This window comes from Sorex fumeus, unplaced genomic scaffold (assembly GCF_029834395.1).
Source record: "Sorex fumeus unplaced genomic scaffold, SorFum_2.1 ptg000039l, whole genome shotgun sequence".
NCBI classification, from domain to species: domain Eukaryota; kingdom Metazoa; phylum Chordata; class Mammalia; order Eulipotyphla; family Soricidae; genus Sorex; species Sorex fumeus.
Window position 1 is genome coordinate 24,574,743 of NW_026606096.1, and position 16,203 is coordinate 24,590,945.

General features: G+C 37.4%; 1 protein-coding gene across 1 annotated transcript in view; it reads right to left on the minus strand.

Moving 5' to 3' along the window:
* Nucleotides 1-13,905: 13,905 nt before the first annotated feature.
* The window catches only part of GUCY1B1 (guanylate cyclase 1 soluble subunit beta 1), a 49,593-nt gene continuing 47,295 nt past the window's right edge, over nucleotides 13,906-16,203 (minus strand). Inside the window, exon 14 of the mRNA XM_056119077.1 lies at nucleotides 13,906-15,087. Within this exon, the coding sequence (XP_055975052.1) occupies nucleotides 15,064-15,087 (24 nt within the window). The 3' untranslated portion in view covers nucleotides 13,906-15,063. The remainder of the gene's footprint in view (nucleotides 15,088-16,203) is intronic.

The following is a 16,203-nucleotide window of genomic DNA, read 5'->3' on the forward strand; positions in this document are numbered from 1 at the left end:
GGTTGTAACTTGACAGGATTTTATAAGATGTCACTAATACAACTCCTAACATCTAAAAGTGTTTTTACCTAGAAAGCAAGTCCCTGAACTACATTAAGTGTATGAACTAACTGACATTTTCCCTCTTATTTCAAGCCTAGAGATGGAAAAAGAATAACTGGGCATCTTTTTTCTAACTTTCCTCTGATAACCATATGAAGAAGCTAATATAATGGTGATGGAGTTAAAGAGATTAAGCAAAACAATTAACTGTGGTTACTAATTTTGTTCTGTTTAATGAAAAATTAAAAAGCTAAAGTTCAGCTTTTTAAGTCATCTTTAAATTTTTGACACTTAAAATGTGAATATAGCATATACAATTCAGTTTTCTGTAGGTATATGCGATTATTATTTTAAATCTTTTTGATAATTTGCAAAATCTGCAAAATACATGTAGCATATTTGCACTTGTGCTAGTGTTAAAAAAGTATTTAAGGGGAAAAACGTGACAAATTCAAATGAATAAAATTAGCTAGTAAAATCACTACATCTTAAAAATAGCATTTTACTAAAGGGGTTAATTTAGTACACATATTAAGCTACAACAAAAATAAACCTCTCATACATACCTAATTATGTCCTTTATCGATGGCACCATTTACAAGCAAGTACACATATACCTTTCAATGATGATATCTACTTATATATCTCTACAATATTTCATCCAAAAGTAAGAATTATTGCTAAAAATTTAGGTTTCTCTTCTTCTTTGTTTTTCTTTTTATTTTAGGCCACAAACATTGGTTCCCAAGGCTTACGTCTGACTCTGTGCTCAGGGATCAGTCTTTGTGGTGCCAGAAATCAAACTTGGGTAAGTTGCATAGAAGACAAGTGCCTCACCAGCTGTACTATCTTTATGGCCCCTAAAATTTCCTTCTTAATAATATAATGACCTTTTTTTCTCAGATACAAAAATACAAAAAAACCCCTCTAAATATGACAAGAGATATTTAATGTACATTGGGACTTGATGAAAAGAAAAAGACTTTTCTCAATGAAAGGAGTCCTCTGGTTGGTGTGGGACTTTCTATCAATAAGTATAGCAAGTGAAATACATAACTAGATGATAATATTAATAATATTTCTTCCAATGTTTGTTACATCTTATGCAGCTATATCGCTCTGAAGCAAGACTTTAAGTGTATAATGAAGAATTGTTAAAAGAACACAACAAAGTATAGTAATAAACATGCTTGTCTTTGAATGGGAGACTCTTTCAGTAAGGTCACATCAGGACAGAAAGGATGTATGTTTACAAATAATTAAATTATAACTTCTTTCCCAACACATATCCAGCCCTGTGAACAGAGGCATTCAACAATCATAATCTCCTATATGGTAGCCAAACTCTGGGCTGGCTGAGGGGCTAATCAGTGGATATGCACCTAAAAAAAATGATGAAAGAATGGCAGCAGGTATTAGGAAAGCAAAAACATAACTTAGGCTGTGAAAGTATGAAAATATGTTCTAAAGTTCTGCTGGATCTTGTTAGACATTTTAAAAGGAAAAATGAGCTACCAAGGTTGCATGGACAGTAGCCTCTATAAATAAAATAAAGTTGTTAGTGGATGGTGAAAGGGTACAAGAGATTATGGTTTAGCTCATGCCTTAATGGGATTAAAGTCTCTCTCTTTTTCCAATCATCAGAGTTTACTACTTAAATTAATCAATTCCATAAACTGAAAAGTCTAGAGGCAATCAGGGCTTCAGGCAAAATATAAGCCTTTTATTTAGATAAACCAAGTACTAACAGATCTGTCTACCCCCTACCTTCTTTAAATGCTCTTTAACTCTATCCTTTATTATTCATTCATCCTGATCTATTTCTAATTGTACCAAAACTTCCCTAGCCCTGTTTTGGCTACCTATCCTTATCCTAGGTCTCCACATCCTGTTCTGGGTTATTGTTAGGATTCAGAGTCCAAATCATTTGGCTTATCTTCCTCCTGTGTAGGATGACATTGCTTTGTCCTTTGTTCCTTGCCACAAGGAGCCTAAATTTATCGGGTCACATCCATCCCAGGACTCCAATTCTCCCATTCTCCCATTCTTTTGTTTATCTATAAGTACTTCTCTATGCTCTCTTCCCCAACCAGTTAATCAGCTTATTCCCATAACCAGTTTCTGTTAATTTGTAAAGTCATATTTTTCTAGGACACTGAACTTGTAAGTTAATATTGCCTTTCTCCTCTCCTTATGTCTTTTGAATAGTTTACTTTAAAGCAATGTCCTTTTGTATAGACACAAGAAGATAATTAATATGATTTTGTAACTTGGGATTTAATTGACTTTGAATATTATTCATTTCCTGGCATCTGCTTTCTCAACGTAAGCCTCAGTTGCCCTCAGTTACTAGCACCCCGAAACCAGGGTCCCGATGAGAGACTGAAGGGACCCAGGGCAAGCTGTGAGCTACCCTGACATCGAAATGGGCCAGGCCAAAGCACCACGATTCTTAACTAAAGAGCTTGATCATGGACAAATGCTGTCATGATCCAAAAGTAACAATGAGACTAGGACCCTACTATGGATAGGAAAGACTAATCTGGCCTGAGCACTGTAGTCTGAGATCGAGATGACTCCAGGAGAGCAATTATATAAACTTAATGCATCTCTTACTGTGTCCATACAAAATGACTAATATTATGAATGCTTATATGTTTGTTGGACAAGAAGAGGAGAAAAACACCCATGGGATTCTGCCTTTGGGTGGGTTGTACTGCTGAAAGAATCTCTCCTAGAAGCAGCATCCCCTGAGGGAAAGAACTTTAACCCTATTGATTGTGACCACACAATCACAATTGTGAGCTCAACCCCTCATGGTTTTGAGATTTAACTAGACTGTAAGAGTGGGCTGGGGGATTCCAAGTCAGAGCCAGAAGGAGAAAGGGTTTCCAGATTGGGGGCAGAAGAGAAGGAGACAGAGAGAGAGCGAGAGAGAGAGAGAGAGAGAGAGAGAGAGAGAGAGAGAGAGAGAGAGAGAGAGAGAGAGAGAGAGAGAGAGAGAGAGAGAGAGAGAGAGAGAGAGAGAGAGAGGCAAACGGGGATGAGATTGGAATAAACAGCTATTGAGACCAAGCAGCCCAGCTTTTGGCTCTCATTCCTTTCTTTGCCTGACCTTGACCAACAGCCATCCTGATCCAGTCCACACACAGTGGTGCCGGTGGTGAGATAGAGCCACAGGGAGAGCCAGCGAACACACACCCTTCAGCATGTGTAGTTTTTTACGCTTGTGCTCTGGCTCATTGTCCCAAGAGAACTTTAATGTTAAAACCCACACCAGAAGTATCCCATTTGCTGACTGCATTGCTTATCTCAGATGCTGGAGATTGCTTGGGAGAAAAGACTTTGGCAGCTCATTGCCCTGTAGTTAATGGGTTTAGTGGATTTCCCACTCATTCTCTGAATTTTGACAGGTTACTTCATGTACCCCATGAAGTACATGATGATGATAATTAAACTGTCTTCCCCTGGATCCCTGAAAAGATTAAACACATAAAACTTGTTCACACCTTTGTGGGGTATGAAAAGGAAGCTCAGTGGCTGTGGTATTATACCCTGATTGCCATCTGATGATGTAAATTGTGTTCTGTGTTTATGAAGATGGGGTTGATAGAATTTCTCTTATCAGCCCTGATCTCTGCTTTTCAACCTACTAAGTTCCACTAATCATGATTTAAAAAACTTATGCAAAAAGAAACTCTTTTAGACTGTAAGAACAAGTAGTAGTTATCTGAGGGACTGGAAAAGTGAGCAGGCCAATTTGTCAAATTTTCACTATAAAGTTTTGAATGGAAATTATCTTTGGTGATGGACATTTGATAAGTGTAGATGTTATATGTTTTTATATCTGAGATCCCTATAGTGTTATAAATCAAAGTTAGCTCATTAAAATATAATACACGAAAACAAAATTTTCATTACTTTCAAATAACTCCTTTTATGGAGATTTATATATTGACAAAAGCAAAGGGTTATATGAAAAGCATCTCAAATCATAAAGATTCACAAATAAGGATCAACTTTAGTAACTCAGAGAAAGAAATGTGGTAAGGATATTTGTACTTCCAATATCTGGTGAATTCTCACCTTTCTGGAACATTTAGTTGAGCATGAGTCAAGACATTTTTCTTGTGTACACAGGTATGAAAAACTTCTAGTGCTTTACCCTTGGCATAAATTCTCTTATGCTTATTAGTTTCGCAATATTCCTGTCAAGTGCAAAAATAGTAGGTTGAGTCAACAGGGAAGGAACAATCTTTAACAGAAATACAAATGTAAAGAAGAAATGGGTTGTGGGTGGTTACTGAGTGATGAACTAGACTTTATAAAGAGTCTTTGCTTTGTCAAAAAAAATAATAGATATTGCTTAGTGCTTTATAATTGCCTCTTCTGCAAAATTCCAAAGGAATTGTCAAGTGAACCTGCAAAGTCCTTTATCATTTCAAAATATTAAGTTGTTAAAGTTAGTAACTTATAAAAAGGTCCAATTCCATTTTTCTTAAATATTTTTTCTAAAACCCTCTCTGTATTCATTTCCCTTGATTATAATCTTACCACCATTTAGATTCTGTTTTATTTCATGGTATTTCAGTTGAAAAAAATGCTCTTTTTGAAACTACTTACTGAAAAGTATAGTTGGGGTTCTGAGCATGGCACAATGGCTAAAAGTGTCTCCCTTGCAAGAATCTGACCCCAGTGTTGTTTTTATACACCTGTCTGGGCCCCAGGGGTTCTACTGTCTGTTAATCCCCAATTAGGAGTGCACAATCTGCACACAACTGGGTGTGTGCACGTATGAGAACAGAAGTGCTGATTCCCAGCAAGTACAACAATAAACATTGTGTGAGCACTGAACTTGAGTACAATTCCTGTAGTGCTTATAGGTCAGGAGGCACCACCTCTGCTGAGCACTAAGCCAAGAATATGTTCAAAAAACACACAAATGAGAATATCAATATTCTCTGCTATATTTATTGAAGATGCTATGCTTTTTTTTCCTTGAACATGTTTGATTTCTTTTTCCAAGATTAATTGAATCATAAAGTATGAATTTGTTTCTGGGATCTAGATTCTTTTCCATTAACTTGTGTCTATTTTTGTGTCAAATATATGCTTTTTGTGAAACACTCATTGTAACTTCATAATATAGCTTAAAACCAGGGGGAAAAATAACATACAAATGAGTCTGACAGCTGGAAAGCATGTGTGTGAGTACCATCGACCAAGTGTGAATAATTCATGGTCACGCTTTGTAGTAACAGCAACAAAGGGAGGTGTTGTGCTCAGGGCTTACTTCTGGCTCTGTGCTCAGGGATCTTTCTTATTGGAACTCAGGACCACATAGGGTACCCATAATCAAACTTGGATACCCATAATCAAATTTGGGTCAACCACATGCAAGACAAGAGCAATACCCACTATTCTTTATTGGCAGCCCCCACTTCTCCATGTAGATTTTAAAATAGACTGATTTTTGGACAAAAATAATAGCTATATTAATATATTCAAGAAATACAACTGCTCCTTTTAAAAATATTCAGTTGTACATGTACTTAATACTGAATAAATTAAAATGATTTATATGCAGGAAACCAGTTTGATCCCCAACACTGCATAGCAGTATGGGCACTGCCCTCAGAGTGGCTCCAAACCTTAAGCCAATATTAAAAAAAACAAACAAGCATACTCATTACCAGCAACCTGCTAAAGGCTTCAGCCTGTAGACACTCCTTCCCGCCTTTCTCCAAGCTATTTGCTTTCTTGAGCAAGCCATAAATTGTCTCATCATGCATGAACTTTGAATTTTGCATGCCTCCGGAAATTGGCATTTTCTTCAGACCTTCCTCTCACCTCATTTCAGGTGCCAGGAGGAAGCTTCTCAAAGAGGTGCCTGCCCACTTCTTTGCAAAATCCCAGTTGCCCACGGACAAAGTATTAATTTAGGTTTTCTTAAACTATAATGGATTTTTCACAAAAAAAATAGAAATCCTTTTGGCTTTGTTGTTAATGCCAATGCAATCAAAATCATATGTAGTGGCCCCAGACATACAAAGAATTAAGTGCTTTCCTTGCATGCAGCTCAACCAGGTTTGATTCCCAGCACTGAGTATCACCAGGAACGGTTTCAAAGCACAGAAACAGGAGTAAACCCTGAACAAAGTCAGGCATGACCCAAAAATGTATGCATATGTGTGTACATATATATACCTATATGTACATATATATTTGTATATTTGTATGTATATATACATATATATTTGTATGTGTGTATGTATATGTGTGTGTGTGTGTGTGTGTGTGTGTGTGTGTAGCACTGGACTGTAGCACTGTCCTCCTGTTGTTCATCAATTTGTTCGAGTGGGCCCAGAAACATCTCCTTTGACTTGTTGTTACTGTGTTTGTCATATCGAATATGTCATGGGTAGCTTGCCAGGCTTTGCCGTGCAGGCAAGATACTCAAGATACTCTCAGTAGCTTGCCAGGCTCTCCGAGAGGGGTGGAGGAATTGAACTTGAGTCAGCCAGGTCGGCTACATGCAAGACAAATGCCTTACCCGCTGTGCTATTGCTTCAGCCTAGATAGATAGATAGATAGATAGATAGATAGATAGATAGATAGATCACAACTTATATATCACAACTATCTATCTATCTATCTATCTATCTATCTATCTATCTATCTATAATCACAACTTGAGGTTTAGATGTTATGGTAGCCCAGAACTTTATGATTGTGTTACATTTACAGTATCTAGAAACTATTTCAAAGTTTGCTTATGCAATGCAGGGAAATCAAAAAAGAGAAAATAATAATGGCTTTTTAAAAAAAAGACAGTAAAATGATTTCTCCTGATTTACTTACAAATAAAAATAGTACATATTTAAAGTCTACATTGTAAAGTAATTACCACAATCAAGTTAATTAACGTATTCATGTTTTCATACATTTACCTTTTTTTGGTGTGTGTGTGTGTGTGTGTGTGTGTGTGTGTGTGTGTGTGGAATAATTAAGAATTGAGATCTACTTTCCTGGAAAATTTCCGGTCTACATCATTTCCATTGGTCAACATGCTTTCCATTAGGTCCACTAAGCTGTCATCACTTAGTTTCCAGAACCTTTTTATTTTTATCACTGAAAGCTAATAATGAGCCATTATCTCATTTCCTATGCCCTGGTACCATTCTACTGTATTTCTGTGAATTCAGTAGTTTTAGATGTCAAATATAATTAATATCAAATAGTATTCGCTTTCTCTGTCTTTCTGTTTTCACTTAATGTAAAGTTTTCACACTCATTTATATAATTGCAATTGACAGGATTTCACTTTAAAATATCTGAGTAAGCTTCCTTTATACATCACTATCACTATCACTATCACCCCGTTGTTCATTGATTTGCTCGAGCGGGCCCAGTAACGTCTCCATTCATCCCTGTCATGTGCTAGTGTAGCCCGATGACATATTGGGGGCTCCTTCAGGATCAGGGGAATGAGGACCATTCATTGTTACTGTTATTGAATATTGAATATGCCATGGTTAGCTTGTCAGGCTCTGCTGTGCGGGCAGGACACTCTCGGTAGCTTGCCAGGCTCTCCGAGAGGGATGAAAGCTCTTGGGGCAGCCTCTAATCACCTTTACAGGTGTTCCTAGTCAGGCATATAGGTGGGTATGATATTCTCAGTAGCCTGCCAGGTTCTCTGAGAGTGAGAACTAGAGAATAAGAGGTTAAGTATACAAATCCAATTTTTAAGTCCATTCTTCCATTCATGAGCACTTAGGTTATTTCCATGTTTTGGTTATAATTTTTTAAAAAAGGTTTTGTAAGTTGATACTTATGATGATTTTCCCTTAATAATATAAAATACTTGAAAGAACACTATGCTAAGCACTTTCTAAAATGAGCAATACATTGCCTCAAAAATAAAGCACCTTATATGAAATATTCACTGACTCATCTTATCTTTAATATACATATTTTTATTCTAGGCACCGTGGTCTGCAATACCAAACCCCACACCAGAGTTAATTAGCATATTCATGCTTTTATATATTTACCTTTTTTGGTGTGTGTGTGTGACACCATCTTTCCTCCAGTGTCTCCCCTGCTGATTTCCTCATACCTTCCCTCCTCCCCTTTACACCCTAAATTTCCTACCAAAGACCGGTTCCCAGTTTCTGTTGCCTTTGAGAATTTGTTATTCCCTGAGTCTGTTTCTTTATATTCCACACATGAGAGATATCATTCTGTTTCCGTTTCTCTTCTTTTGATTTTTCTGACTAATTTCACTCAATATAATACTCTCCAGATTCATTCCCATAGCAGCAAACCATACAATTTCATCTTTTTAAAACCAAATTGTATTCCATTGTGTATATGTACCATAGTTTCCTTATCTAGTCATCTGTTTTTCTACTCAAAGTGTAACTGCCTGAAATAGATACATATTCTATTATTTTTAGAGAATCAAAATCATAATTTTTGTTAAGGATTTGAAATTACATCACATTAAAGACCAGAGTCAGATTTACAGTGCAGCTGATAGGGTGCTTGCCCTGCATGCAGCCACCCTGGATTTGATCCCTAGCATACCATATGGTCCTCCATAGATAGGTAGCCAGAAGTGATCCTTCAACAAAGAGACACTAGTAAATTCTGAGCACTGCTGGATAAGGCCCAAACCCTATCCCTCACAAAAGTATATTAAAATACAAATTTATAATGAAACACATTAATATTTATATTCTGAACTCTGTCTGATTATTTCATTTGAAGTAAAATGTTTCAAGGAGTAGTTTACTTTAGCTTTATTTCTTAGACATTAACTTCAAAATTTGTCAATCTTCTAGAGGTTGAATGCCTGTTGGAAACAATAGTTGAAAACTGGTTTATTTTTATATACTAAAAATAAAGAAAGAAAAAAGGTACAGTTGTGGAGGGAAGTTGACACTGGTGTGATGGGATAGGTGTGAAAACCTGTATACCTGAAACTCAGCTATGAATAACTTTATAATTTATGATGCCTAAATGAAAAATTTATTTTAAAAAAGGTCAGAAGAAGAATTTGGATTAAGAATTAACTTTAGGGCTGGAGTGATAGCACAGCGGGTAGGGTGTTTGCCTTGCATGCGGCTGCCCCGGGTTTGATTCCCAGCATCCCATATGGTCCCCTGAGCATCGCCAGGAATAATTCCTGAGTGCATGAGCCAGGAGTAACCCCTGAGCATTCCCAGGTATGACTCAAAACTGCAAAAAAAAAAAAAAGAAAAATTAACGCTAGATATCATCTTGTCCAATTCCTTCTTTTAGTTTGTCTTAAAATCTATCCTCTTCTTTTTTTCTCCCTAATAGAATGAATTTAAATGCAGTTTAGTACAAAATAAAATTTTCCCCAAGTAACTCCTTATAAATAAATAGATATTTTATTTGTACCTGATAGTGTTCAACAGGAGCCAGATGAAGCTCAGTCTGACTGTGATAATATTAGGAAAAATTAGAGCTTCTATAACAAAGAGCTTACAAACTTGCTGTAAATTTTTATGAAAAAATTTAGGAAATATTTATGAAAAAAATTTGCACAAGTCTTATGTGATCAATTCTATGAATACTATGTAAGTGATCATAATTAAACAGAAATAGTCTTATGACATTCCCTTGAACTGGAAAAAGGGTGGGAGGTATGAGTAAAAGACTCCACACAGGAAGAATCAGTCTGGAAGTCAAGATGGTAACTACACTTCTGTCGCATGAGTGTAAAAGGAGTTCTTTGCTGCCCTCTAGAGTTTATGGTAGCTATTAGTGATGTGGCATGCTTAGACACACATACACACACTAATTTAATATATATGTGTATATCCTATACATGATATTTAAGTGTTAAAATATGAAAATATGTACATATATTCAATTCAAACTGACAAAAATCATTTTATAAAATTTTATTTTTGAATTTTTAGTGTTTTTGACCTGATTTGGCTATAAGTTCGTAAAGTAAAGGCCCTCCCGTTGATCATCGATTTGCTCGAGCGGGCCCAGTAATGTCTCCATTGGAGACTTTGTTGTTACTGTGTCTGGCATATCGAATACTCTCGGTAGCTTGCCGGGCTCTCCGAGAGGGGCGGAGGAATCGAACTCGGGTCGGCCATGTTGGCTGCGTGCAACATGGCTGGAGCGATAGCACAGCGGGTAGGGCGTTTGCCTTGCACGCAGCCAACATGGCCGACCCGAGTTCCATTCCTCCGCCCCTCTCGGAGAGCCCAGCAAGCTGCCGAGAGTATCTCGCCCGCACGGCAGAGCCTGGCAAGCCACCCATGATGTATTCGATATGCCAAACACAGTAACAACAAAATCTCCAATGGAGACGTTACTGGGCCTGCTCGAGCCTATAAGTTCAATGAAGTTAAAATGTGTTTCCTTCTTGGAACTTATGACATGTGTCCATAAATTAGTCTTATCAACATCTGTTGTTAATGATTCACAAATATGCATCTCATGCATCACTTTTTCCCCAGTACTTTTAAAAGGGAAAGGCAAAAGCTTGGCACCTTCTCCTTTGTATTTTCTTGACATCTACCAACAACCTTAGTATTTTATACTTCATGGTATTACATTAAAAAAAAGTTTATAGAAAGGTTAAGTGCCTTTATCAAGATCAAAGAACTAGTAATAGGGGTTTTTGGAATTGGATAATCGTTTTGGCCCAATCTGGTGAAAGACCTATTTATGTAACACATGTTAGAGTCACTTGGAAAGAGATTAGTCATCTCACTTTTAAATACATTCCAAGAACATCAAATTCATGTCAAATATTATTCGTGCTGCTCTTTCTCCTAAACTCAGTTCCCTCCTCTACGTCTTTCATCCTGTTTAATCATATCACCTACCACTATCCAAGGAGCCTACTCATTTCATATCCCCAACAGTGAAAATTTTATTGTGCACTTAATTTTGAAGTTTGACTTGGCTTCAGTGAGTCTCCAATTGTACTGCACCCTTGAATGAGGCCCACACAATGAACTTGGAAAGGCCCTTACTTCCGCCAGGTGTTTCTCCTTCTAAATCAATCCTTGCTGTATTGAAAAAGCACAATAACCTTCAGGCACAAATTTTATTAGCAGTGTTTTATTTGGGAGGTGAGGGGTGGCATAACCTGTAGTTCTCAGGGGCTATTCCTGGCTCGGTGCTCAGGAGTTTCTCCTGACAATGCTCAGGGCACCATACATAACTAATAAAAATATGTAAGAACTCAACACTAAATGACTCTAGAGCTAAAAAAATTTAAATCGAAACAGTTTTATTGGTTTTGTTTTTGGACCCACCTAGGTGTACTCAGGAGTCACACTTGACACTGCTCTTCTTACCACTTACCATGAGCAATTCTTAACATTGCTCCTGGGATCATATGTGGAGCTGGAACTTGAGTCACGGATGGCCATATACAAGGAAGCCTCACCCACTTACTATCTTTCTGTACTATACATTATATATAATATACTATATAATGTTATATAGTATATTAAATATAATTATAATATTATATATACTATATTAAGTATAATATATACAGTGTATATGATATAATATATACTATCCATAAAATAAGCTATTTTCAGCCACTATCGGTAATGAAATATTGATTGATATTTGATACAAGATTTATGATTCTGAAAACATAGCAAGTGGAAGAAACCACATAAAAGACCACCCTTAAAAGATTCCATCTATATCAACAATTCAAAACAAGCAAATCCTTAGAAATAGAGTTGGGAGAGGCTGCAGAAAGTAGTAAATTGGGAAAACATATTAATACTTATAGGCAATAAAAATAATCCAGCTTTCAATAGTTGTACAAACTTGTAAGTATTGAAGAATACACTTCAAAGAATAATTCTATATTAACTGTATTATAGCTCAAAAATATTTCAGCAGAATACAGAAATCTAGAAAATGAATGTAAAAGTTTTTGTGGGGACTATAGTAGAGTTTTGTAGCTTCAGAATAAGTTGCAGAATAAGTATAGTGATGTAGAGCTGTACAAAGGCTTATTTTCTTATGCTTCGAAATTTTTACCAAAAATGCTGGGAAGGCCATGACGATAGTGTGAATGAAAGAGCACATGCTTAGTGTGAGTGAGCCAGATATTCCAAACACCACACAGTTCCCTCAGAGCAGCTTTCGGTGTGCTCCCCCCCCCCCCCCCGACACTAAACAATAACTGGTTGTACCACACTGCCGGACCTAACATTGAAAGGAACGGTGTAGTCTTTATAAAAGAATTTTGGGGAAAAAAACATAAAAATATTAACCCCAAAGGACATCCTATACCCATATGTTTTTTGCAGAATTATTTACAACAAGCAACATGGGGGGGTGGGGGGAAGGCATACCCAACAACTGATGAGTGGATGAAAAAAGTCTGGTATATCTACAGAATGGAATATTTGTAATATTACTCAGCTATGTGAAATGATCAAAATCATGCTGTTCACAGCAACTTCTTGGAGGAAGTTATTCTAAGTGATTCAGACAAAAGAAGCATAAATTAAATCACTCACTTATGGAGTATAAAAAAATTAGCAAGGGATTAGGTAATGTTGGCGGAAAAATCTCTGAGATATGGTCTACAGAACTGCGATCTGAGTGTGTGTGTGTGTGTGTGTGTGTGTGTGTGTCGGTGGGTGGGTACTGCAGGTGAGGGTCAGACAGAGGAAAGAGAGGGTGGAGGTGCTGCCTTGGACCAACAGTAGAGGGAGCCTAATGTTCTGGTGGTGGGTGAGCAGTAGCAACACTGTAAATACAAGACAAGAATTTTCTACTATTATTTTTTAAAATGTGAATTAAATGTTGGGAAATGTTAAATGTTAAATGTTAAATTAAAATGTTGGGAAATAGTTACACAGAAAGAGAAAAAAAATTAAGAAAAAGTTCACAAAGTCAAGGTAACAGAGACAAGGATTATTTATATTCATTGAATTTGGAAGTTAATTAAAGATTCTTAAGCCACATCTGGTCAATGCCACAAGTGCGATTTTGTGTGTGAAGACTGAACAGGAGAGAAACTGAAAGTACTGGTTGCTCAGGCAGGAGCAGATTCTGAGCACCAGTGAAGGTCTCAGAACTCTACCATCATAGAAATTCTCTGTGGTGGTCTCTGTGCCTTTCCTTTCTTTGTCCTCTCCTTTATCATTCTTTTTTTTTTTTGATCACACCAGGCGATGCTCAGGGTTACTTCTGGCTCTGCACTCAGGAATTACTTCTGGCGGTGCTGGGAGGACCATATGGAATGCCAGGGATGGAACCTAGGTCAACCACTTGCAAGGCAAACGCCCTACCCGCTGTACTATTGCTTCGGGTCCTCCTTTTTTCATTCTTTAAGTTTTCTTCTATCTTAAACATATTTTTCCATACTGAGAACTATACATATTAGTTATATGTATAGGTACAGTTCATTCCTAGAAGATTGTGAACTATACCAGGTCTATGATCCATCTATCTCTCCTCTAGATCTAATCTAATTCCCATCACTTTGTTGATAACTGTCACTGTCCTCCCATTGTTCATTGATTTGCTCGAGCGGGCCCAATAACATTCCACTGTGAGACTTGTTACTGTGTTTGGCATATCGAATATACTATAGGGACTTGCCAGGCTTTGCTGTGTGGGCGAGATACTGAAGGAAAATAATCTTAGAGAAATATAAAAATACCTACTGAAGAAGACCATTCAAGTTGATCATCAAAATTAAAGCATGACATCAAATTAATTTAAAATATATAAGATTAAGTTATAAAATGCATTTATAAATGGGATGAATAAAGTCATAACAATGTCACAATCATTTTTATTGACATGAACAAACTTCCTAGAGACAAGTGGAAAAAATAATTTATTGCCAATTCTTTTACACATTAACATGGAACATTTATACATATATTGATGTGCTGATATGAAATACTAAATATAAAGACAAGCATTTTTTTACACAAAAGTAGTTGCACTCTATTTTAAAAAGATAGACATTCATATATTTTTGGAGACATTAAAGAACAACGGGTCAATTATTAGCCCAATCAGAAAGCATTCTATGTCAATATAAATTAATATTTCTTAGCTGGAAGCTCTAGATGGAGTCATGTGCTTCTCAACTAAGACAAAGTTTAATTCCGGGAGTAAAAGGCTGAAGATGGCTCTGACCATCAGGCAGATCCCAGAAAAGCAGTGCTTTTCTCCTTACTTGAGGATGTGGTAAGAACCCCACATTCATCCCAAGGTAATGCATCACCAGCTCAAGGTTTCCATCACAGCTGTGTGTGGCTAGGGAGATTTAATGCAGGGATAACATACAAAAGATAGCATTTTGGAGGAATCACAATTGCCATAGGATTTGAATGAACAACCGAACATTTTAGTAACAGAAAAGTATATTCTATATTACCAAAGGGAAAGAAGCATACTTCAAAATAGTCACTATTTTCTTAGCCTGGTCTATTTATTCTTATTTGGAAAGTCTGAAAATAAATCACATTTCCCCTAAATCTAAGAATTCACTCCTTTATAAAATGATTTCTACAATGATTTATGCCAACCAACACAATAGAAACTTCGATATAGGCTATCGTCATGAAAATATACATATATAGGGAACACTAAACAGAATTGGCAAACCATGGTTAGCTAGCCAGTTGGCCAAAGACTGCTCAGTTTCATTTTAATAAATTCAACAAATATTTATTGGGTGCCCACTACTTGCAAATCACCATTTAGGTGGGGCTTGTAGTGGATGTTAAGACACATAAAGCTCACATCATTCACCTCTAAAGCCAAACGTCAGAATATAGAAAAACCTGAAAAATAATTGGAAGCAGAGATAAAGTTAAATAGTGAATAGTAAAAGATATACCTAGGAGAAAGGCCAAGGATAACTGAAAAGGACAAAGCAAACAATCAGACTCCACAGGCAACCTTCTCCTCTGCTGGTCTGTGTTAGCAGTAATCCTCCGTCCTCTTCATCCGACCATCCGAGGCTCAGTTATCATCCTGCTGTGTTTCCTTTGAAAATAGTGGGAGATACAGATCTGATGTGTAACAATAATAAGGCTCCCAGAACTCCTTGGGACTTTTCCTAAAGGATATATTCTCTGTGCATCCTCTCTCTGGTGTTCCTAGTCATCCCCAGCGCAATTCTGGGTGAGTTGGGACCACCCAATAGCCATACTGGAGATAACTTAGTGGTTCCAAAGAAAATGAGCAGGCATGCCATCCCCATAAGTAAATGATTTGAAAGAAAAACAGCTGGAGGAGGTTTAAGATAAATATTTTAAAACTTGGTATTTCATTCTTTTGGGAACTTGTTATATACTTAAAAGCAGTTTCAGGCACTGTATACATAGAGGGGAAAAAAATGTAATCAAGTAATCTCACCACCTCCAAAGGACCAATGACAGCCTGGGAACAAAGCAACAGACTTGCTTCTGAGGCAGCAGGCTGGGTGGGAAATAGTTGGGCAGGAGGTCCCGTGCCCAGTCCCACGCTGAGTCAAGGGGTGAGGCCCAGTTCTAATGTTCACCATGGCAGGACGCCTGCCATCCTTTCAACCAGAGTACCAACTTCCTTACAGAACCACGTCAACTCTGGATGATACTAGCTCCTGTCTGTGGGAGGACTATGAATCCCAAAGATCACGAGTCACTCGCTGGAGAGGCCTTCAAAGATCTGACTTTTCACTATCAAGGTACACCCCTGTCCCACCACCCTCTGATAGCAGGAGAGAGAGAATAGCAGGTACGCAGCTTTTTTTTTTATTTTATTTTTTTTTAGATGTAGCAAAATTGCTATGATCCTCAGAACCACAAAAGGTCCTTGTGCACCATCAGGATTAATCCCTGAGCAAAGAGGAGTAAGCCCTGAGCATCACTGACCCCAAACAAACAAACAAAGAAGAACTTTCCTTAGCCCAACCCTGACTAGGCCCTGAAGGTGATGTTAGGAGACCTGGGGGCTGGATGAGCAAAAGCCAGAAGGTTCTTTTACAATATCCCCCTTTGAGCTGAATTCCTGGGAAAGAACTAGATCCAAAGCACGTCTTCTCCCTGGGGGACCTGGGGTTTTAATTTCACTGCAGGCCAAAAGCTGGTCACCATAGCATTTTTCCTGAGCCGTGTTAAC